Source organism: Onychomys torridus, chromosome 10, assembly GCF_903995425.1.
Source record: "Onychomys torridus chromosome 10, mOncTor1.1, whole genome shotgun sequence".
NCBI classification, from domain to species: Eukaryota; Metazoa; Chordata; class Mammalia; order Rodentia; family Cricetidae; genus Onychomys; species Onychomys torridus.
Genome location: NC_050452.1, coordinates 18068938 through 18092471, shown reverse-complemented (window position 1 = coordinate 18092471; position 23534 = coordinate 18068938). Strand labels below are relative to the sequence as shown.

General features: G+C 43.1%; 1 protein-coding gene across 4 annotated transcripts in view; it reads right to left on the bottom strand.

Annotated features, from left to right (window-relative positions):
* Cobl (cordon-bleu WH2 repeat protein) overlaps positions 1 to 23534 on the bottom strand; it is a 232127-nt gene that overhangs the window by 133015 nt on the left and 75578 nt on the right. For 2 of the 4 annotated variants that reach the window (XM_036201372.1, XM_036201374.1), the window contains exons 2-5: positions 17363 to 17566; positions 8906 to 9116; positions 6275 to 6503; positions 3416 to 3460 (exon numbers count right to left, since the gene is read on the bottom strand). In XM_036201372.1, coding sequence (XP_036057265.1) covers positions 3416 to 3460; positions 6275 to 6503; positions 8906 to 9116; positions 17363 to 17566 — 689 coding nt within the window. The remainder of the gene's footprint in view (positions 1 to 3415; positions 3461 to 6274; positions 6504 to 8905; positions 9117 to 17362; positions 17567 to 23534) is intronic. The other 2 variants (XM_036201373.1, XM_036201375.1) reach the window with 1 other exon arrangement.

Below are 23534 nucleotides of genomic sequence, written 5' to 3'. Positions count from 1 at the left end.
GGGACTAAAGCAGCATTTTCTCTGAGAGTGGCTTTGTCCTTGTGGAGTTGAAAAGAAGCAAATCAATGGAGGTTCAATAGTGACGCCTTTCAAGAGACGGCTAATGCAAACTGTCGTTTTACATCTGCTAGCAACTGCATTTAAAAAAAAAATAGGTAATGTATTTTCCTTTTTTCTTATTGAAAATAGAGAATTTTCTTTTTTTCATTTTTTTAATTAAGAAATTTTCTACAAACAAGGAAAATTACAAAAAAAATAGGTGATATCAACTTTATAATTTTATCTAATCAAAAATAATTAAAATATTATAATTTTACCAAGGTTAATATGAATGTGACTGATCTCTTACACTTGCCTTGGTACTAACAACATTTCTTCATTTGGACTGACTGCTTAAGCTCTAAGGGCAAGAGATGGTCTGGTGCTACTCAATTAAATAGTACTTGCTACAAGGGCTGTGGCATCTGTAAAAACAGTCTGCCTTATGAGCTATAAGTAAGGTTAAAGAAATGCTAAATAAATCATGGACCCCCCTGTTCTTTCCTAGAACATGGAGTGGAAGAGACTTGGGTACTACTGAAACCAGATCTCCAGGGGTACTAGTCATCATTTTTTCTCCATTTTCTTTCTTCTACCTTTAATTAAATTTTTGATTTATTTTATTTTACACGTATGAGTGTTTCCCTACAATGTATGCTTGTGTACTACATGCATGCCTGGTGCCCATGAAGGCCCAAAGAGGACATCAGGTCCCCTCAACTGGAGTTGCAGATGTTTGGGAGCAGCCCTATAAGTTCTGGGACCCAAACCCAGGTCCTCTGAAAGAGCAGTAAGCACTCGTGACCACTGAGCTGTCTTCTCTCCAATCGTGGAATATTTCCTTTTTAAAATTACGTTCTCCTGCTTGCCTGTCCTGGGCTTTGACTATTCATCCACTCTGCCCTTCTCTCCCAATACGTAAGGGTATGAAAGAGCTGGGGAAACAAAACAGGTGCTTGTACAGAGAAGAAAGATCAACGTTCCCAGACCAAACTGCAGGGCGGCCAGACCTCAGGACCACTGGTGGAAATACTGCCTTGTGGGATTTGACACACTGCCATGAGTATATCAACCCAAATACAGTAAACACCCATCAATGTTTGTGTCTAATGACATGTGGTTTCATGATCTAAGTTGAAGAACATGAAAGTCAATGCATTTAAAAATTCGTAATGAAATAATACTGTCTATTCAACAAAGGCAAACCAAGGCCCTGTGGTGCTTAAACCATCCTGCAGGAAGCAGAGCCTTTGTCCTGTTTGGGCAGGCCAGGGCCCTTAATGACATGCAAAGGGCTTAGCTAAGGAGATTAGCGGGCTCTGCGTCACACAGCAACCAAACCAGAGGACTTGCTTACATGATGCAGTTGTACAGACACACATGCACACACATAATTATATGTTAGCCACATCAAAATCTTCACTCAGTATAGAATTAGGAAGAATAAAGTATCTTACAGCACAAAATAATATCATATTCAAACTATGGCATGCATTAACGTGTGTATTTCTAATTTATATTGGTTTTACAACTGAATGGCATATTACAAGAATATATTAAAATTGGTAACAACTGCAGAACCCCATAGACAAACAAGAAAGAAAACTTGTTGCTATCACACAGGCCCAACTCTAGTGCCCATGAAAATGATAGATTGAATCAGAAAATAGAACGAAGCTAAATCTTTTGTTTCTCCCCTTAATAGACAGTGACTGTTGAGGGGCCTGGGAGCACCTTGGAAGGGTTATGTATAACCCTGGCATCAGAACCATAGTGTTTGCAAGGTGGCTTCTCACGCTACTGTCTAACAACTGCGTGGTACAGTAGGGCCTCAAACTGATGACATGTTTCTAAAGCCTTTACCTATGGATTGATAAGAGGGTCCTGATACCAGACAAACTCTGTAGAAGGGCAAGAGCAGAGCAATAGAGAGACCTCTACACTGCCCTCAGTCTCCACAGACAGCTTGCTCTCTCATGAGGGCAGTGAGTTGTGGACACACAGATCTCCCGGAGAGCATGTGCTTTAAGAATTGGAATCACAGCTCCAAATGGATGATCATACATGTGAACAGTGCACTTATTTTCGAGGCTCACATCTAATCTCCAAGAAAGCAATTCCCATGTGGACATATTAAAGCGAAGGAGACAATGATAAAGGTGTGTTGAGCAGCACAGGAGGAGAAAGTGAAAATATCGCTGAATCTAGTCCAGAGCACCTGTTTGTCTAGATGGGAAAAGTGGAAGCATGGCAGTTCCATGACCAGAAAAAGGCCACCAAACAAGTTTCCAGAAGAGAGAACAGGAGGTCCCACATGGTCTGGGAGGGCCTTCTCATCATAGGCTGTCTCGAAGGTACAGACACAAGGCAGTAAAGGAAGATGCAGTTAAGTTTGCCTCTCCCCAGCCCCAGTCTGCCTGAATCCCGAAGTAAGATCTCCCAGAATGGCTGAAGCCTTCACATGTCATGAGTGTCCTGTTCAGAACAATGGTGTTCCTTAAAGAGAACGCTACTGTGCGAAATTTTGTTGTTGAGGAGACAGGTCAGCTATGGGCTGGTAAACAGGACACTCAGCCCCAGCACTCGATCCTCCATCACATCACTGGGCTCCATGCACATGCTGCATTTTCTTCCATTAAGTGTGTTTTAAACATGAATTGGCATTTATTATATTATAATCAATACTTTAGCAAAAATACTTCTGCCAAAAACAGAAACTCATCAGAATGTTCATATGGGTATGTGTATGCTCTAAAAGGCTCGTTAAAACTGTAATTCATATGTGTTTATGTCTGTATGTACATGCTTATGCAACTATGTGCAAATACATGGATGTAAATATGTGTACCTCCACGTTCATATATATGTGAATGTACATGTAAATACATAGAGACTTTCTAAGTAAGTGCCAAATTTGAACCAACCTTTTGCATAACTATATTACTAGGATATATAGGGCTCAATTTCAATCCCACACTGGCGCATATTGTGCAGCATGTAGGCTAGACCTGGGCAGGAAGCACAAAATTAAGAACCACAGATAAGTGGAGGCAGAGGGACCTGGTGTCATTTCAGTACACATCACTTTCACCTGAAGTCCTGAGCCACAGACTTTCCTATCTTCAACAGTGTCAGCCATTTCTATGGATTAAAGCCACACAGCAAATTCTCACACAGGTACATTCTTGTCTAGAATAACTGGGAATCTAAAAACTTAAATCATAACCTCCTGTCAACCCAGCAAGCCCCCTCCCTTCCCTGGGGCGCCGCAAGCCAAACTCAGCTCCTCAGGGTCTGACATACATATCTCCTCCGTGCACCCACCCTCCCATCTGGAGCCATGCAGAGTGCAACCTGTGAGCTCACTCACTGTTACCTTGACAGCTCAGAGAAGGCTCAGACTGCGTTTTGGTCAGAGGAACTGGAAAAGGCAGGCAAGGAGAGCATGAGAACAGCTTGGAGGTCTGCAGCAGCCCTGACCGAAGCTATAACTACTCCTCAGCCTCAAGTGTGGGTTACACCACTCACGAAAGTGGTAAGGGTGTATGTAGAGCTGGCCTGTATCTCTAAGCCTGGACTCCTAGCCCCTGCACAGGGTGCTAGTCCTGCATTGAGCACAGGGGGCAGCAGAGCCTTGGGATTCTTCAAGCAGCCACCAGAGACCAGCCTGGCTGAGGCATCAGCCACCAGCCTTAAACTCTGGCTGCTCTCTCCCCTTTCTCCAGAAGCTGCAGGACCAGGGAAAAAGCTCCCCACCCTCTTGCAAAGGCTCCCCACCCACACCCTAGCAGCTCTGTTGGTCAGCTTCCAACGAGAGAAGGGTCCTCAAGGACAGCCTCTGGAAAAATGCTCCTTTTGCTCCTTTCTTTCCTTTCTTTCCTTTCTTTCTTTCCCTTTTTGTGTGTGTGTGGGTGTCTGTGTGAGTCTGTGTGTGTGTGTGTGTGTGTGTGTGTGTGTGTGTGTGTGTGTGTGTGTGTGTGAGAGAGAGAGAGAGAGAGAGAGAGAGAGAGAGAGAGAGAGAGAGAGAGAGAGAGAGAGAGAGAGAGAGAGAGAGAGAGTGAGTTTCTCTGTGTAGTTTTGGTGCCTGTCTTGGATCTTGCTCTGTAGTCCAGGCTGGCCTCGAACTCACAGAGATCCACCCCTGGCTCTGCCTCCCGAGTGTTGGGATTAAAGGCGTGTGCCACCACCGCCCGGCTCCTTTTTTCTTAGATGTCGGGTGGTTAGCAGGATGAGATGGAGGCATGTGGCAGGGTGGTAACTGAAGACATCAAAAAAGGCCTGGTCCAAGTGAAAGGCATACAGGTGGCCTTGGGCTGGGAGTTCTCCCCACCACAGGGTTGGGAGATAGATTGCCATGGCAGAGAGTGGGCTACTCTGGGTCTTTGGAGTTTCGGTCAAGAGTGGAAAGGCTAGTTGGCTGTATCTCATGTTCTGCAGCTCCCCATATTCCATAGATTACATGAGCTGGTCCTGCTTCGGCTTCAGCCTCCATGTCTCTGATACCTCAGTGGGACTTCTTAACAGAAAGGCAGGCTTGTGTGACTTCTCCAGGAAGCAGCTTGGCCTCTGCTCTTTAAGATATGTCCAAGTGAGTGTGTAACAGAAGCCTAGGTGTGAGAGTCCTTTTATTCTTGGATCCCTAAACATAGAACAGTTTTTCTTTTCCTTTCCTTTCCTTTCCTTTCCTTTCCTTTCCTTTCCTTTCCTTTCCTTTCCTTTCCTTTCCTTTCCTTTCCTTTCCTTTCCTTTCCTTTCCTTTCCTTTCCTTTCCTTTCTTCTTCTTCTTCTTCTTCTTCTTCTTCTTCTTCTTCTTCTTCTTCTTCTTCTTCTTCTTCTTTTTGCATGCCCCCTCTTTCTTCTTTTTATTAGGAGAGATTTTCTTTCCCTTTTGTATTATAAAACAAGACCCTCCCCCACAACACAAAAGAAAAATCCCATAATCCAAGTTTCAATGTAACCAAGCAAACATACCCTCAGCAATCGGGTCTGTGCTGCTGACATTGGGAGCACTACTGTCTGTGCTTTAAAAAGATACTGGTTGGGAGATCACACCTGAGGTCCCAAGTTCAACCTTAAGTACCACAAATATCAGCAGCAATAAACTTGACTATGTTCTAAGCCTCAGAACACCTTTTCCAGGAGACTGACTACTCCATGTACCTTACACTACCTGGAACTAGAACCCTTTCTTCCATGTCAATCGGGAGGATGAGGATCCCCAGAGAAGGGGTGGGTTGAGAGGAGCCAAAGCATGGATTGGACCCATAGAAGACCACTGTTTCCACAATATATTTGCTAATAAGGAAAACCATATTTTTATTAGAATAGATTATCTTAAAAGCTATATTTGAAAGACTATAGGAGCACATATAAAAGACCAGCTACATGTTTTTAGAAGTGCAGGCTATCTGGAGAATAAATAAGATGGGCAGCAGCAGTGTTATTTGGACCAATGTTGTGAGAGTCCCCGGCAGATAATCGCAGCTGCTTTGACTTCATGATGGCGGCAGCTATGCCTTGACCAAGGGCAGAGTTCCACAGCACACCTAAAAGTCCATTTTAAAATTGAAGCACCAAGGACTATAAATTATATTTTTGCCTGACAGTTATTTAACTAAAGCTTCAAACTGTTATGTCAATTGGAAAATTCTGATTACATAATGTATTTAAATGTACCAACATTGCACGGGGGCTGCCACTCATCCATGGCACTAACAATTATGCCACATTCACACCACAGGGGCCACATGGGCAGTAAACTAGTGTAAAATTTGTCTGTAGGACTGATCATGGGAAGCAGAATTGGTTGATGTCAGAAGATAGTCAATGTTCTTCTGGCAGGTGATCTTAGACAGGAACAGTGGCTAAAGCCTGGGAACCATGACAGCTGAACCAGAATTCAAGCAATGTTGTAAGTAGTCTCTGAGTAGGAATAGCAAAAGGTGGATCTTCTCTTCTCACCATTTCTTTTTATTTGCTGTTCCTTGTCAGAGTTTGAAGGAAGAAGGAGGCCAAAGCCATTTGCAGAGGTGTCAATGAGAAGACTTACTTGGCAGACAGGCCCAACTCTTCTTCTGCCTACTTCACCATTGGACAAACCCAGGTGCCTGAAGCTCCCCACACCCATGTCTAGGTAATGCTACTGACAGAGGCAAGCAGAGAATACAGGTTTTGTGTGCAGACCACATGTCTGAGTTATTATGTGTCAGGGTATGTACAACACGGCAAGCCTCACCTCTTCTATTGTCCCACGCATACAGCTCCTTTATCCCTAATTCATTCAGGGACTTGGACAGCTCCAGCTCCTCCCCAGCAACATTGTCCCTGAGCAGAACCACGTGGTCCGGGTTGACCTCACACTTTGCACAGATGACTGGCAGAATATTCTGCAGCGGCACCTCAGGGCTCACACGCACGACAGCTTTCTGCGTTCTCAGGTAGTTCACGACCAGACGCACGGATTTCTGTAAGAACACACCAGACACAAGAGTTCCATGAATGCGTCTTCCTGGTATTACTTTAATTTCTGTCTTAATTCTAGAGTTGAGTATGGCCCTGGTCATTCTTTCACAAAGTTGGTGGGTTCAGGAGAAAAAAAAAATAGCATAATGAATACTGAAAAATAAATGTACAGAATATTAGATGTGTGATAGGATCTCTCTTCTAATTAGCAACTCCTAAACAACAGGGAGAAATTGACATAAGTGAGGCATCTAAATTTAAATCCTGTATGTGTACAGCCTTTCACAGATTCTGGCTAGACTCAGGCACAAATCATTTATATATTTTTCCTAAGGGAAAACTCTCTGTAAATAGTATGAGTAGTTTTAAAAATAAGTCTCACAAAACAAAAATGCTTGCTTAAGAAGTCAAAATATCCATATAATGTGAATATATATAAGTTTATATATATATATATATATATATATATATATATATATATGTAAAGGCATTATATGTATTATAAGTACATATAAGGTATATACAGGCATATGTGTACATATAGATATACACATATTTATATATGTATGTACATATGCACAATATATAGTTATATTAAGTCAGAAATATATTTAACCTTTTTCAAATACCTAATACTCAGAAAGAAAAACGATTTCTCTAAATTGGCTGATTATAAGTACCCATAGCAACACTAAGTGGCCCATCAAAAACTTATAGGAGTCCAAGCTTCATGCAGTCTACTTCAGTTCATGCTCACTGCTCTCCACATGGTGCAAAGACCTTGCAAAAGTCAAGGTAGCATGTGTGAAGAGTAAAAAATGAAGGTCATGGTCCTCCTGAACTCTGAGTGGCAGCCTTGGAGGACTTAATGAACTGGAATTTAGGAAGAATATGGGGCATTGATCCAGCTTAGGATTCTCCAAGAGGAACTATGCACATAACCTGAGCTTAACGCTCAATGGAGCCTAGACAATTAAGAAAAGCCACAGGGGGCTGGAGAAATGGCTCAGAGGTTAAGAGCACTGGCTGTTCTTCCAAAGGTCCCGAGTTCAATTCCCAGCAACCACATGGTGGCTCACAACCATCTGTAATGAGATTTGGTGTCCTCTTCTGGCCTGCAGGCATACATGCAGACAGAATACTGTATACATAATAAATAAATAAAATCTTTAAAAAAAAAGAAAAGCCACAGGCTCTGAACAGGTCCCTTTTCTATGAAATACTGCTTTTGTTTGAAATATAATTGAGATTCTCCCATAAACTTAGTATGGAAAGTTACCAATTAAATGTTACTAATCACTAAACACTAGAAATTAACAGGAGACAAATTACTGGCCTAAATGCCAATTTTGAAAACAAAAAAACTGAGCATATCTTCCAAGAGTCTGATCCAGGCAGTACTGCCTTAACTAGAGCCCGAAGAACATCCTTAAAACCATATTACAAAGCTGTAAGAACTTGGGAGTAAGCTGGGTGTGGTGGCACATGCCTTTAGTCCCAGCACTCAGAAGGCAGAAGTAGGCAGATCTCTGTGAGTTCAAGGCCAGCCTGATCTATACAATGAGTTCCAGGACAACCAGGCCTACACAAGGAAACCCTGCCTCAGAAAAAAAATTTTTTTAAAGGAATTGGGGATTAATTTTACTTGATAATTTATGGCTGCAATAGAATAACAACTAAGATATTCCCTGAATGCAATAGTCTAAATATTTAAATTAAAATTTTTTAAATAATATATTGCGATCATAATCTCTCTTCTCTTCCAACTCCTACCAGGTCCTATCCACTACCCAATTTCATATGCCTGCCCCATCCTTCCCTCTCGGAACCAAAAGAAAACAAATAGCAAAAATCAAGAATTAAAATTAAAAGTTCCAAAGAGCCTATCTCTTCTCTCTCTCTCTCTTTCAGACAGCAAATTCTTTTATGGAGCTCTGACTCTTAGGGCCAAAAGATATCCAGAAATATGTGTGTCAAGAAAGCAGTCACCAGTTAAGTAAAATTCAGTAAAATTGAGAAATCAATTTCTTGATCAGACAACTACATTTCAAGTGCTCAGATATAACATAAGACCTGTGACTATCATGCTGGAAAATGCAGATTTAGGAACACTTCCATCTTTAAGGTGGTTCTGATGGACATTTTGCCCTATAACAGTTTCGACTTGTATAATATAGAAAGGGTCAGTATTACAATAAACATTATCGATTTGGAAAGTTCTTATGTCCTGTTGCAAATCTCATTAGTACCTACCTTCACTGGGCATAGAAGAAGAAACATCAATACAGCACTGTATGTTAGGTGCTCAAACAAAGAGCAAGCCTGACCTTGACAGCACTCCTGCACACTCACACACAAATCCGTATCTCTGTTTATCCTTGGACAACACACAGGCACCACTGACCTCAGGCACCTTGGCTAGGCCAGGCTTAAGTTTCTCTTCAGGAAGTTTTTCTTTCAGCAGTACAGTGTGTATATTCAAGGACCCAATCAAAGTATTTGGCTTAAAACTCAAGGGCTGTTGGGTCTCAGAAGACCAGATCTCCAGGACATGATGAGAAGGATTCAGGTGGTTCTGAAGGCAGAGGTCAACCAGAAGGTCCATCATGGCATGGCTGAAAAGAAGAAAACAAATCATGGCTATCAAGACTGTCTGCAGGCTCCTTCTGTCTAGCTGAGTAAGGCAGAACAAATGGACATGAGGATGCATGAAAAAACCTGGAGAAGAAAAGAAGAAGAGGAGGAGGAGGAGGAGGAAGACAATGACGACAAAAGCAATGTAAAATCTAAGTTCTTATCCATGATTATATGATGGCATATTAACAGTTTCAATGCTACCAACATTACTAAAAGAAAAACTATTTTAACAGCCCCTCAAAATCATAATAGATGAAAATAAGAGTTCCATTTCTAGTTTAATCCATGGAGCTACTAGGTTAACTATCTAAATTCTATAAGCAAAACCTACACAACCTATGGTTTCATGGCACTGATTTTTCAGTTATTTGTAATTTAAAGTATTCAAAGATTAAATTTTAAGTTGAAAAAATTGAGACGTGCTTTGATGAACAATGAGCCAACAAATTAGAAACTGATAGACTCTACCAAGATTGAATCAAAGAGAAATGAGACTCTTGAACATACCAATAACAAATAAAGAGATTTAATCACCTCACCAAGAAGAAAAACCTAAAACCAGAGGATGCAACAGAAAATGATACCAAATAATCAAATAACACACCAATGTTTTTTAAGCTCATGAATAATAGCAACAAAAGAATAAACATCTCCTAACATCAGCAAACCACAGGCTGCCATACCAAATGAACAGGGCTGAAAAAAAACCTCCAGTAAAATACTAGCAAATATAATTCAACAGCACAGCAAAAAGATTATGTACCATGAATGAACTAGAATTCAAGCCCAGATCAATATATAAGGGCAAGTCAATAAATAATGTGATATATCATACCATCAAAATAACTCGGTGTCCAAATCTCAACTTTCTATATCAAATGACATTCTAAAATCAGCTGACCCAATCTCTATGTAATACTGTCCTCCATCCTTCCAAGTCACCAAGGAAAGGATGTAGAATTCCATAGAGTGCTTCATTCTGAGGAAACTGCAATGGCATTTCAACATCTGAGGGTTGGAGCAGTTATCAATAGCCAATAACCTACCTACTCCAACTTATCATTAAGTGGAGGGGGAGGCACAAAAACAAAGCAAAACCTAAAACTCCCAAACACAATAAACTAGATACACCTCACTATGCATGTCACATTACTAAAGAGCACAGAGTCATTACTAATCCTGCCCTGAGGAGCAAACAGGTTCCCACACATTCCTGGTGCCTACAGCCTATACCCAACTCAGATCAGTTTTTATGGAAAGGTGAGGAGGTTTGGGGGCAGATAGGAATGAGGTCTTGGTAGCTGCGCCACCCTGCCCCAGCTATCTTTCACTGTGAAAGCCCCGTTGGTGCTTTCTCCTGAGGACTGACTTGGCTGTAATGGGAACCTGGGTACAGATAAGAACACACAGGATGCTAGGTCAATTCACTATGTGTTGTGAGGGGGCTGGCACTTGATTTAAAAGGTGATGCTCACTGGCATGACTTGTGACTTTGCCATCATTATATATTCCTCAAAAACAAGTGTGAGTGGGGCCATGTCTTTTCCAGTTTGAAGCATACCTGTTAAACTGCTACTTGGTGGAGCTCCTCAGGTCTCTAAAAGCTCCTTTTTTTTGTTCTTGTTTTGTTTCGTTGCTTTTTTCGAGACAGGGTTTCCCTGTGTAGCTTTGCGTCTCTCCCGGAACTCACTTGGTAGCCCAGGCTGGCCTTGAACTCACAGAGATCCGCTTGCCTCTGCCTCCCAAGTGCTGGGATTAAAGGCGTATGCCACCACCTCCTGGCACTAAAAGCTCCTTTGATCATCCTGGAGAAACCTATCCAGAAAGGGAAAGATGGCTCTCTGCATAGTAGCAATGCCTAAGAATGGACAGAGGTGCTAGCTGCCTATAGTCCCTGTGGGTTTTTATTACAGACCCATCAGATCCCAACTTGCCTCCTGTTGCCTATGGACCAAGAACTAATGACTTTATTAATGGAGTGGTATGTGTATACCTCCACACAGTCTTAGTAGGTCACTGGGTTACTGTACCACAGAGAATTTTCCAAAGCCTGGCAAGGGTGCTTGGCCACTCTTCATCATTCTCACCACCTGCTGAGTCTGGCCTCTCCTCCCATGAACTCCTAGAGAAGTCCTGGCCCCTGGTCCACAGCTTTCCTGACATCATCCTCTAGTCAGGGACTGGTGTCTTTCACACGGCAGCATTCTGTTAGTGATACTCAGATAGCCTGCCTGTGTGGAATCCTGGGATCACTGCACATGGCCTCTCTGGCCCAAGAAAAGTGCCTGTACTGCTTTTTACCTTAGTTTCCCCATTAGGCTAGAGCCCACCTTAGAGGGTTGGAGCTGAAGTTTTCCTGTTTCCGGGCCTGCTGGCAGTTGGGACAAATCTCTCCCACTAATGTCCCCCAAGTAAACACACAGAGACTTACATTACTTATAAACTATATGGCCATGGCAGGCTTCTTGCTATCTGTTCTTATATCTTAAATTAACCCATTTCTATAAATCTATACCTTGCCATGTGGCTCATGGCTTACCAGTATCTTAACATCTGCTTCTCATTGTGGTGGCTGGCAGCTTCTCTCTGCCTCAGCCTTCCACTTCCCAGAATTCTCCTCTCTCCTTGTCTTGCCTATACTTCCTGCCTAGCTACTGGCCAATCAGCACTTTATTTATCAATCAATCATCCACAGCACTTCCCCTTTTACTTAGTTGGGTCTGAGTAGCTGCAGGACTGGCAGGGGAGAGAGATTTGTCCTGATTGTGGGCCAGTCCGGACCAGGAAAACTCTAGCTACAAAGGGTTGTTGGAGATTTCCATAAATTAATAGCTTCAAGACACTAAACACCGTCAGCCCAGATGTAGGCACCATGTCACTGCTTGCTAAGAAAATGACAGTTTACTGCTCTGTTCCATGTGAATTGTATACTACTCTAGCAGAGGATCACAGTGTATGTGACTAAGTGCCACCCTGTTCTCAGCAAGTGACATCAGACCCTTGAATTGCAAAGGAGTTTCCCCTATCTCCTAAGGAATGAACCTTAGCAATCAGACACACTCAGAATGTCAAAGGCATAGTCAGGCATGGGAGAAAATCAGGAAGTGCTAGAGATCTGGCCCCCAGGGATGATGCCATAGGAACACTCAAGAATCTGAATAAAATACACAAATAGCCCTCTGTGCCAATTCTCTACCTAATCACCCATTTAAAATTAAGGCGAAATCACATGCTTAATAGAAGAACAAAAATTATAGTAATAAAGGGGGAGTGACTATCTCCCAAAAACAAGTAAGCAGAGCTGGAGGGCTCACTTATAACTGCCAGTCTCTTTTAATTTTTTCCTCCCATTTATCCTCCATGGCTTTTTTTCATTCAGCTGCTTTGCCCTCTGCTGCCCAATGCCTTTTAACATTCATAACACAGATGAAACTGTCTCTGGGCACTTATTATAAACCTAATCATAAATTTGAAAAGTGAGAAGAATTTTTATAAACTACTTTCTCTTAAAAATATTGCTTTCTGCTAGGCAGTGGTGACCTTTAATCCCAGCACTCAGGAGGCAGTTAGTGAGATCTCTGTGAGTTCAAGTCTATCCTGGTCTTCAAAGTGAATTTCAGGAGAGTCAGGAAACCCTGTCTCGGGGGAAAAGAAATTTTTTTCATATATATGTATGTATAATATACATATATTGCTTTCTAAATGTAAACAAATTTTAAAACTTGGTTTTTCCCAAGTCAGTGACTTCAGTAAGGTCTTCTGCCTTATGTGGCTGTTTTCAGAGTTATACTAAGGGACTGAACAAGAAATGAAAAGTCCTGTGCTGCCACTATCCCCATGCTGGTGAGCCACGCAGAGGCCAACAGGGCAAAGTTAGAGGGGCCACAAACCAACTGCCCTCCTGGACTGAAGGGAATTTCTCTCTAGATCACAAGCTGTTGTGATACCATACCCTCAGATGGATGGGATAAGTAGAAAGGCACTGGGGACACTCCGTCTGGGTGTCTGGGTGATAAAGACGATGGAGTACATATAGTACTCCAATCTCCTTCCTCATGTCATCAGGCCAGGAAGAGCCCAAACTCACTGTCAGGACAGAGTGCCTGGCCAAGGGCACAGCCAAGAGCATGCTGTTAGCAGAACTCCTGAGAAGGATGCTATCTGAAACTTTAGGGCTATGGAGACTTAGTTTGATGGACCCCACCCATGGTGTTCTGATTCAGCCAAGCTTGGGTGGGGCTGAAAAACCTACACTTTTTTTTTCCAGAGTTGAAGACCAAACCCAGGGCCTTGCACTTGCTAAGCAAGCACTCTACCACTGAGCTAAATCCCCAACCCCCAAACCTATACTTCTTACAAGAGCCCTGGTGGTGCCAATGTTACAGGTGTAGAGGCTCACCTTTAGAATGTCATGATACTAAAGTATCATGACTTGTACACTGGGAACCTATGTTGACTGAATGGTCACTGGGTGCTAGGTACACAAAGTGCTTTCAGGTATATCCCAGCAGTCTTAAACTGAATTTACACACATGGCCAAATCTCAAACTGTTCCAATGTGTCCTAGTTTCTGGTATGGACCAAGGCCAGCATGTGGCCCTAAGCTCTGGGTGAGGCATACCACAAGGCCAGTACAGATCCTGAGAGAAAGTCCAGTTTGACAGGTTCATGTGGCATCAAAGAGGAAAGGTAAGACGTAATCAAGGCCCTTGGCAGACAGTCTGTACTGAGGATCTTTACCAGGGAACATGTGGACAAGACAGTAATACAGTCAAGAACAAGACAGGAGACCAGAAAAAGGCCCACAGACAGGGAGGTCTGGTGGCCAAAGGCAGGATTTCAGATATGAAGCTGAAATCTCTAATCAGAAACCAGTCTCATGAAAGCCTGGGTCCTGGTTAACAAATGCTATAGAGGAACAATGGAGTAAAATTCCAGAGACTTGATCTCCCAAGGCCATGCAGCTGTTGCCTGTCTATACAAGGTCTAATAATATGGGTTTAGAGAGAGGTGCACATTGCAACTGAACTTAAAAGCAATCTGAAAGCAACGTTGCCTGGAATCTTTGTTCTGGAGAGAGGAGATAAGCTTAAGCTGGGAATCCAGGAGAACCTGGTGCTTATCCTGTTCAGTAGTGATCCCCTATGATGCGGGTTATGGGAGCAAGTGTGGACAGGTTCTGCCCCCAAGGTATGGTATCCCTTTTCTGACCACAGTTACTCTTGTCCTTTTTTAACTCTGTCCTTACTGTTTTTCACCTGCGTCTTAGAGGTCACCTTTCTTCAGTGTCTACAGCAGTGGTTCTCAGCCTTCCTAATGATGCAACCCTTTAATACAGTTGGGGTGACCTCCAACCATAAAATTATTTCACTGCTACTTCATAACTCTAATTTTGCTACTGTTATGAATCGTAATGTAAATATCTGATATGCAGTGTAGTATATCAATAGGTGACCCCTGTGAGAAGGTCGTTTGACCCCAAAGGAGTTGAGACCCACAGGTTGAGAACCACTGGTCTATACCATTCTGTATCCAGCATATAGGAGAGGCAGGTATCTTCTATACAATCCTCACTGAGAGGTTGTACTGTGGCAGACCTGGACACACCTAACTACCCTTAGAGCAATGAATTCTGGTTGTCTTAAAAATTCATCTAAATTTTATATGCCACTCACTATGTTTGTTTTTCCTTGGGTTTGAAGAAAATTAGTGCTCCAAAGCCAGATTTCTTAATTTGTGTAGGCTGCAGAAACACCACTGCATGAGCAGGTCCATCTACCTTTCCTTCTTACTCTAGACTCTGTAACGTGGACCTGCCTGTTTCATATGTGGGCTGCTCAGCAAATGTTCCCCCTTTCCCTGCTGCCTGAGATACCTTCTGCCCAGTGACTTGATATTATTTCTTTTGCTTGATGGATAAATGAACATTTTACTATTTAGTAACCTATCAAGAGCCCACAAAATAATACTTCCCCTGGACCACCATCCAAACAATGACAGTACCTTCTACAAACTATCGGGCTGTGGGTGTGTGAAAATACTCATTTCCTTTCTCAGGACAGCAAGCTCTTTGCCATTCAAATGTCAGACCCTCAATTTTGCTATTTCCACAGAAAAGACAATCTCCTTTATTTAAAAGGGAGGGAGGGAGGGAGGGAGGGAGGGAGAGAGGAAGGGAGGGAGGGAGGGAGGAATGGAAGGAAGGAAGGAAGGAGGGGGAAATTGGGTATGGAAACTCCTGTAAATAACGATGTTCTTTAATAGCCTCTATCATAGACTTAATAACTAGGAAGTGGAAGTCTTATGCTGCTTTACAAGGCTCATGACCTGGAATTCCCTGCACAGGTATAAACTTGTCTATTCTGTGGTGTTTAGGGCACAATGGTTCTTAGGGGCAGAATCAGGACTGCATCCTGGGAGAGATTTCATCTATTCTGGAAAAAGAAGCACTTGCCTTCCCCTGCCAGATGCCCCTTAGCTCTGTGAACCAATGTGGATGTGACTAATTTTCTACACTAAAAATGACACAGCCTAACACTGTCAACACTTACTAGCCTTTTAAGAAGCTCCCCCAGGGCTGAGGGGACTGTGTCTTCAAAGATGTTCTCTTCACTTGTGCTCCCAATTAAAGCAATGGGGCTGCTGGCTTCCTTCCCACTCGCCATGCAGAGAGCTGGCAGCCCAACTCGTAAAGGCCTGCCAGGCCTTCTCTCTTAGTCAGGAACAGTTCCAAGCCCCATCCTTACATCTTAATATTTAAGAACAGATAGAAACACAAGTAAAAGTCCCTAAGTTCCAGAGAAGCTCAAAAAATCAAAAACTATGATTTGCAGAATGGGGTCATAAGCATTCAATCATGCATGTTTCCTCTAGGAGATTCTTGCCCATCAGGAAACACAAGGTTCAAGGCTGGCTATGTTTTGTAAAGTGCTATTTAGGGCAAGATGAGCATGTCCTTTGCTAAAGCCACTGCTTAAGCAGAAGAGAAAAAAACAAAAAAAGGAACGAAAAAGCAAAGAGTCAGGAATCTGACATCTAGGGAAGCACACCTTCACCTGTAGCACCCAGAGGGCGGCCCAGGGACAGAGGCCTCCAGGTTGATGCTGACTCTTCCCCACCCCCCCTACTCTAAGCTTCCCTGCTTAGAAAAGAGAATGTTATCTGAATCATTTATAAGGTTCTGCCTCGTCTCTGTGGCAATCTCACAAAACTGCACGGTGGTAACTTCTGCTCTAAAGGGAAGAAGAAATTGAAGGAGAGAGGGAGCACAATGCATTCACTTGAAAGTGTTTTGTTGTTGTTGTTGTTGTTTGTTTGTTTGTTTGTTTTTTTCAGAGATATTTCTACTTCCTAGGAGGAACCCCACCTTTTCCTGTGTTTGTAGATTCATGTGTTACTATCCAGACGCCGCAAGCTAAGGGGAGAAAAAGTGGTAACTATCAACTGGGACAAAGTGTAAAAATGGGAAATATACATTTACTGGTAGACTGGCATGCATTCTAAAATCATTTTTAAACTATGGTATGATAGTGTAACATACTCCTGACTTTGTGGGAAATGTGCACTAAACATAATGACTGTTCTATAAAACAACCAGATACACACAGAAACTCTCACAATTCACAGTCTCTGAGCTGGGCCTGGGGAAATGCCACCAGGTATCAGTCTCAAGCCCAAGAAGCTCCTTTGATGCTAATGTGAAGATCTCCCTACACCTGTGACAATGGCGGCAAGGAGGAGGAACCCTGCTGAAAAAAATCTCCTTACTCTATGCTGGTGGTGAGACCTCCAAGGACATTGTGATATTACCCGTTATAAGTAAAGGCATGGTATCTTAGAACACACCAATTCCAGTTGTGGCTATAGACTGAGGCTGGAAGCAATACTCATCAATATTATGTTTAACTATCACATAAAGTAAACCTGAAAATATATGATATGTATCTCTATACTTTTCTCTGAGCCCAAACTCTACCAGTGTGGGCTTTTAGCTCTGGGTCCCCTACAGAGATCCTGGCTGGACCAGTCAGCCCACACTCTTCCCAGTGGGACTGTTCTGGTTCTCCTAGGCTGTGATCTTGTACCAATCCATAGCATGTATTCTAACTGAGTCAGATTCAACATAGAACTAAGTATGGCATGCCTACACCCATTCGTCCTTTTCTTCCCACATGCATGAGGCAGAACACAGGAGCTATGTATCACCCAGGTACCAGGATCTTACCTTCCACTGACCACACTCTGTTTCTCCAGTCCACTGGGCAGAACCACAGTGATGTCCAAGGTGCTATTCTGTAGTCCCTCCTTCATGTGGACCAGGCTTTGCTGTGAACCCAGTGTGGCATCATGAGGCAGTTTCTGTTCACTGTGGACACTCTGGGCAGTAGTCTTTCCAGGAGGTGGTGGAGCACGGGCCTTCATCTTCCTTCTTGAAAATGATAACACAGAGACACTAGATGAGGGTTTTATGCTTGCCTCCAAATGATTCATCCTTAAAAGCATTCATGGCTTGCTTCAGAAATACCTTGAAAGCTATGGAGACCTTTTAAAGTTCTGTGTCAGCAGTCTCCAGTCCTAACAGATAATATCTTTCACAAACAAGTAAAAACCAAACCAGTTCAAAGAAACAACATGAGAAGAAGCATTTCTGAAAGTGTTTCTGAAAAAGAAACATTCTAAAAATGTTGTCCCCGTCTGTAAGCAACATGTCCTATTTTCTACCCACCCTGGTAGGTGTGTACAGATGAGTTTGCTGGCCTGGTCCTTTCTGGATTCTCCATGCTGGCTCACTACTAACAAGTAGGTGGTCATACCTAATTTTCTGCAAAGCTCTTGTGTCCACCTTTACCAGCTCAGGAACTAGGACCAGTTTTGAGGGCCTGGATCTATGAACCTGTAATACTGGATGCCCTGAGCCAAATAACCATCATAATTTGCTTAATAACTACCTATTCATTCAATAGTCACTTTCCAGACTTCAAAATATTTTGCAACCCAGATTGATTTATAGCTTAATTAAAAGCCCATAATCACTCAATATCAGGCAGAGGTAGGAACCATACCTAGCTGATGCCCCATGCTCCTACTGCCTACTTCCTGCCTGCCCTGTCCAGCCCCAGCCAGAAGACCCACACAGAGGCGATGAGAGCCCTTCACACACCCTGAGCTCTGTTGCCCACCTGAATTTCTGTAGGCATTCTGGCATGAGGTTTCAATGATACCAGACAGGCTTCTAGAAATTCATTCTCAAAAACTCATAAGACTATACTATGTGATATGATGACATCATTTCTAATGGTAGACAATTAATCTAACCACATACCAACCAGGAAATTAAATAATAGGACATCTCAATAAAAAAATCAATACATTATTTTATATTGGGATATTGGTACTAATAGTTAAAAATGTATAATTCAATGAGCAAAACCAGATGTTTTTGAAAATAATTTTAAAAAATAGAAAATTTCAAAATAGTTGTTTAGGAAACCATTTTTAGAGAGGGCTACATTCTAGCAACAGATTCTACAACAGTCTAGAAAGACACAGTGAACAATTAGCAGTGGACGATGCCAGATATGACATGTGCTTTGCTACTGTAATGTGTGTTACTTGTAAAACATGAGCCATCATTTAGAAATGAGAACAAGCAGGAAATGGGATCCAGAAGAGGCTGTAAGCTTCCAGATGTCCCCATCATAGTTAACACAGACTGAGGAATGGCACTTGGTTACTAATCACTGCTGTGAGAAGTAATTATAAATTAAGTTTAAAAAATAAAAACATCAGATTTATATTATAATATTTGTATGTTATGCTATATTTTAACTGTTATTGCTTATTTCCTTTCATGCATAGACATAAAAGTCAAAAATACCCAGGAATAGTGGTACACTCATATAGCTCCAACACACGCAAGAGGCTGAGGTAGGAAGGAAGATAACAAGCTCCAGGCCAGCCTGAGCTACATAGTAGCTTTCATGCCAAATCTGGGTTCTATAAGACAAAACCATGAAAAAACAATTTAAAATAAAAATAAAATCCTTAGTATTAGAGGTCCCATTATTTATTAATTCCTATTTCCTTCCATCTGTGCCACTTTCAAAGGTAAGACTTTTCCTATGTTATAGATAACAAAGGGGCCCATCCCCCCAACATTACAAAGACGTAGAGCTACCCTCAAACCCAGATAATTTACCACTATAGTATTGAGTCTCTTTGAAGGACAGCTGTCAAATCCATTTCGGAGATGAAAAAGACAAAGACAAAGAAACATTCACCAATTAGCCTTAACTCCAAGCTGGAAACCCAGTCTATGAATTACCTCCCACAGTTGCTTAGACAAATAAAGTTTATTTTGTAATTTTTAGAGAAGAAATGCCTTTCCAATTGAGCAGAGCAGAATTGGCTAGGAAGCAGCTCAGTGTTCAGTACCATTACAGGAGCATAGCGAGGCAACAGCTGTCATCCATCCCTTCACTCATTTCAAAAGCAACCCCGTTACCATCTTCTGGATACCTTGTGATATCACTTTATCCACCCTACTGTGTTCATGAGCCCAGTGGTCATGAACCTCACAACTCCACAGTCACATAGCCAGCTTCTTTCCCAGTCAGTTACACCGCCCTCATCAGGTTCCTTCCACAGTGTTTAGGAATCATGAGCTGGGTGCTGTTCCTCACAGCACATCCCACAAACTATCTGGGAAAGCCCATTGACTATGGCCTGATACAACTTGGAAGGCTGTGAGTACTCTGAATAGAGCTTTTTGCTCGGGACAGTGAGGTGTGTGTGTGTGTGTGTGTGTGTGTGTGTGTGTGTACTTGCGCGCATGCGCGCATCATATACATACATGTGGCAAGTCAGGCAATATTTAAGAAAAAACAGAATTCTTTCAAAACCACAACATAATTTCTAGTTCTTTCTGTTAAAGAGGAAATGTGACAGTGTACTGAACACAGTCACAGCAAAGTCAGCTGTGTCCATTCCAGTGACAGAGGGGGTTTCCACCTCAGTGACATCATACATCTTTGCCCCACCAGACTATACTGATAACCACACCTTTGGGGTCTTCAATGTCTCCCATGTCTCTCCCACTGTCCTGACAACTGGTTCATAGTCTGGAGCAGCCCCACCTGTATGAGCCTCATGGCACTCTGCCCTCTCCCTACTCTTTGTCCTGTGTAGGTCCCTAGAAGACCACAGTTTCTGAGTGCTCATCTCTGGATGTGACAGGCCTGGAGAAAGACCTATGACCAAGATGAAGAGTCTCCACTTCTCTACACTCAGCCTGAAACTCCATAAGGAGCTGAAAATGTGCCTTGTGCCTGTCACTGTCCAGCTAAATCCTAACATCTGAAATGTATGGATTGTAATCAAATGTTAAAATAGCATTATCATAGCTACAACATTTATTTCACTGGACACTGAAATGTAGCCATTAAGATACTATAGAGATGGAACACCTGTGCACTACTGAGCCTATGCAGCAGCACAGACACTACAGGAGACAGGAAAAAAGTTAGAATTACCATATGACTAACAAGTCCTTCTAGATATAAATGCTGAATAACTGAAAAAGGAGGCTTGACTAGATATTTGTTCACCTGTGTTCATAGCAGGTGGCTGTTTTGATGAGCAGGCTGCCAGATGAAGCAAGGATGCTGAGCCTGAAGAGGAAGCGGATAGAGATTTTAAACTGTCTCTTAGGAGGTCATGGTTAACATGGGTGGGGATCCTGATGGAGGAAGCAAGCTGTGCATGGAATATGATGAAGCCTTGACCCTGGCTCCCTCCTGACTCATCTTCCACCAAGGGACAATGTACTGATGCAGATATGTTATAGTTGGGCTTGTCAAGGATGTGTGCATTAGGGAGCAGAGGTTTCTAGTGTGGGTGAAGTATACAGCCTTAGGGTAAAGATCTTTCCCTTCTCCATGCTTGCAGGCATGGCTTCTCTGAATGTCCTCCATAGAACATAGTCATAGCTGGGTATGGTGGCCTATGCCTTTAATCCCAGAACTCAGAAGACAGAGGCAGGTGGATCTCTAGGTTCAAGGTCAACCTGGCATACAGATAAAGTTCCAGAACAGTCAGAGCTACATAGAGAAACTTGTAAACTTTGTCTTGAAAAACAAAAACAAAAAACAAACAAAAGAACATAGCGGTAGTGAGAAACAGAAAATTGCACATTTCCTGTACTTTTGAACAACACAGAGAGAACCCCTGCTGTTCAAACAGATATCCTGAGTCATCTTCACTCACTTGTAAACAACCTCATGAGTGCTACCAAGGAGATGGCTGTCAAAGATCTATGCAAATCGTCAATCTACAGAAGCTAAGATTCAAGAATATAGGAGCACATGAGAGAGGGTCAAGCTTCTGCCCAAGTGCCATGAAGTCCTTAGTGCTAGGGCCTTGCCTGGCTCCTCTTGGGCACACCCAGGGCAGGTGCTGCTCAGCCGCCACCAGGTAGGGCCACCCAGGGCTCTTCAGGAGATGAATCACTGGCATACAACCCAACTCCTTTCCAGCTCTCCAAGTTAAAACAGTGGGTGTGCCTGGCAGGAACTGTTTATAAAAAGTATATTATATAAGAAAACAGTTCTGGCATTTCCAAGTTATCAGTTGTGGCTCCAAATGATGTGGGACCATCCTACATCCATGCTCCTGAGTACTTGCTAGTTTTCTCATCAGCTCATGGCTCCCAGTTGAGTTTTATTTCTGCCAGCTTTTCACTAGAGAAAAGAGTACTTGAAACCTGGTCCCTGAAAGCTAGAGGACCTATGAAGACATGGGCTGCATGGTCCAGAGACTGCAAATTTCAGGCTCTATGCAGACAGATGAATTAAACCCAAATTCCATAGGGGATCAAAGGCCTTCACTCAGACTACAGAGGCCCAGGATGAGGGAGTCCAGGGTCCGTAGACTGAACAGGGAACATTCATACCTCTTCCACTTCTATGTAGCCCTAAGGCCAGCACCTAAAGGGTATCTACTTTGTGTTTCTCTTATCTCTCCATCAGAACCTTCAGCTGCAGACATAGAGGCATAAAAACAATTTTTTTTTTTTTTGAGACAGGGTTTTTCTGTGTAGTTTTGGTGCCTGACCTGGATCTTGCTCTGTAAACCAGGCTGGCCTTGAACTCACAGAGATCCGCCTGGCTCTGCCTCCCGAGTGTTAGGATTAAAGGTGTGCACCACCATGCATACATTTTTTTTTTTTTTTTAAGCCACGCAGGACCAGAGGACACAGAAGGCATGAAGAGGCAGGAACTAGTGCTTGTTTGTCTGAGAGTCCCTTTTCAGCTGAAGCCTTTTGCTGAGGAAGCCCTTTCAGACTGAGGAGTCCTAGAGATAAGACGTGACAGTGGCTTGTTCCTTTGTCTCTCTGATATTTCAGCATTGACCCCAATATCTGGCTTTGGGTTTGTTCGTTTTTTTATATTAAAAGACCATTTAGAAATTAGAGCTACAGCTGGTGTCCAACTTCTGGGACACAAATTCACGAAAAAGCTGCTTGTCTGTGGCCCACGCTAGAGCTACACAAGGCCAGGGTCCCCACCCTGCTGGCTAAGTTTTTGTTACAGCCTCTCTGCAGTAAACTCCATAGGTTTTTTTGGCTCCAAAAACCACAGGAGTTAGCCACTTTCATACATTTTTCCCTGTGCAGAAAGCTGGATCTTTCATTTCTTTCCTCTCCTGGTGGGTTTTGGCTTTCCTTGGGCCCCCCTCCTCGGGCTGCGGCGACACCATTATCTGAATCATCATTGACAGCAGATTTGGTGAGTCAATTAAGATTTGTTAAACGGTTCCCAGAGCTCAGCCTGGTGCCTGGCTGTGGATGTCTGTATCTGCCTCCATCAGTCACTGGACAAAGGCTCTATGATGACAGCTAGGTTATTTGCTAGGCTGGTCACCAGAGTAGACCAGTCCAGGCACTTCTGGACCACTGCCAGCAGACCAAGGTGGGGTCAATCTTGTGGATTCCTGAGAGCCTCCCTAGCACCCTGCCTCTTCCTATTCCCATGATGTCCTCATCTATGAGGAGAGATATCACAGGCGAGGGACGTCGAGATCATGATGGGAGGACGTGTAGAGATGACCGGCCACACTAGTGGAAGCCCATGAACTGTGGACTGGTGGCTGTGGAGCCCCCATGGGACTGGACTAGGCCCTCTGGACATAGAAGATGGTTGTTTGGCTCAAACTGTTTGGGGGGCACCCAGGCAGGGGGATCTGGATCTGTCCCTGGTCTATGGGCAGGCTTCTGGAATCCAGTGCCTGTGGTGTGACACCTTGCACAGCTTTGGTGCAGTGGGAAGGGGCTTGGACCTGCCTAGGTTCAGTGTGCTGGGCTCTGCTGACTCCCCATGGGAGACCTCGATTTGGGGGAT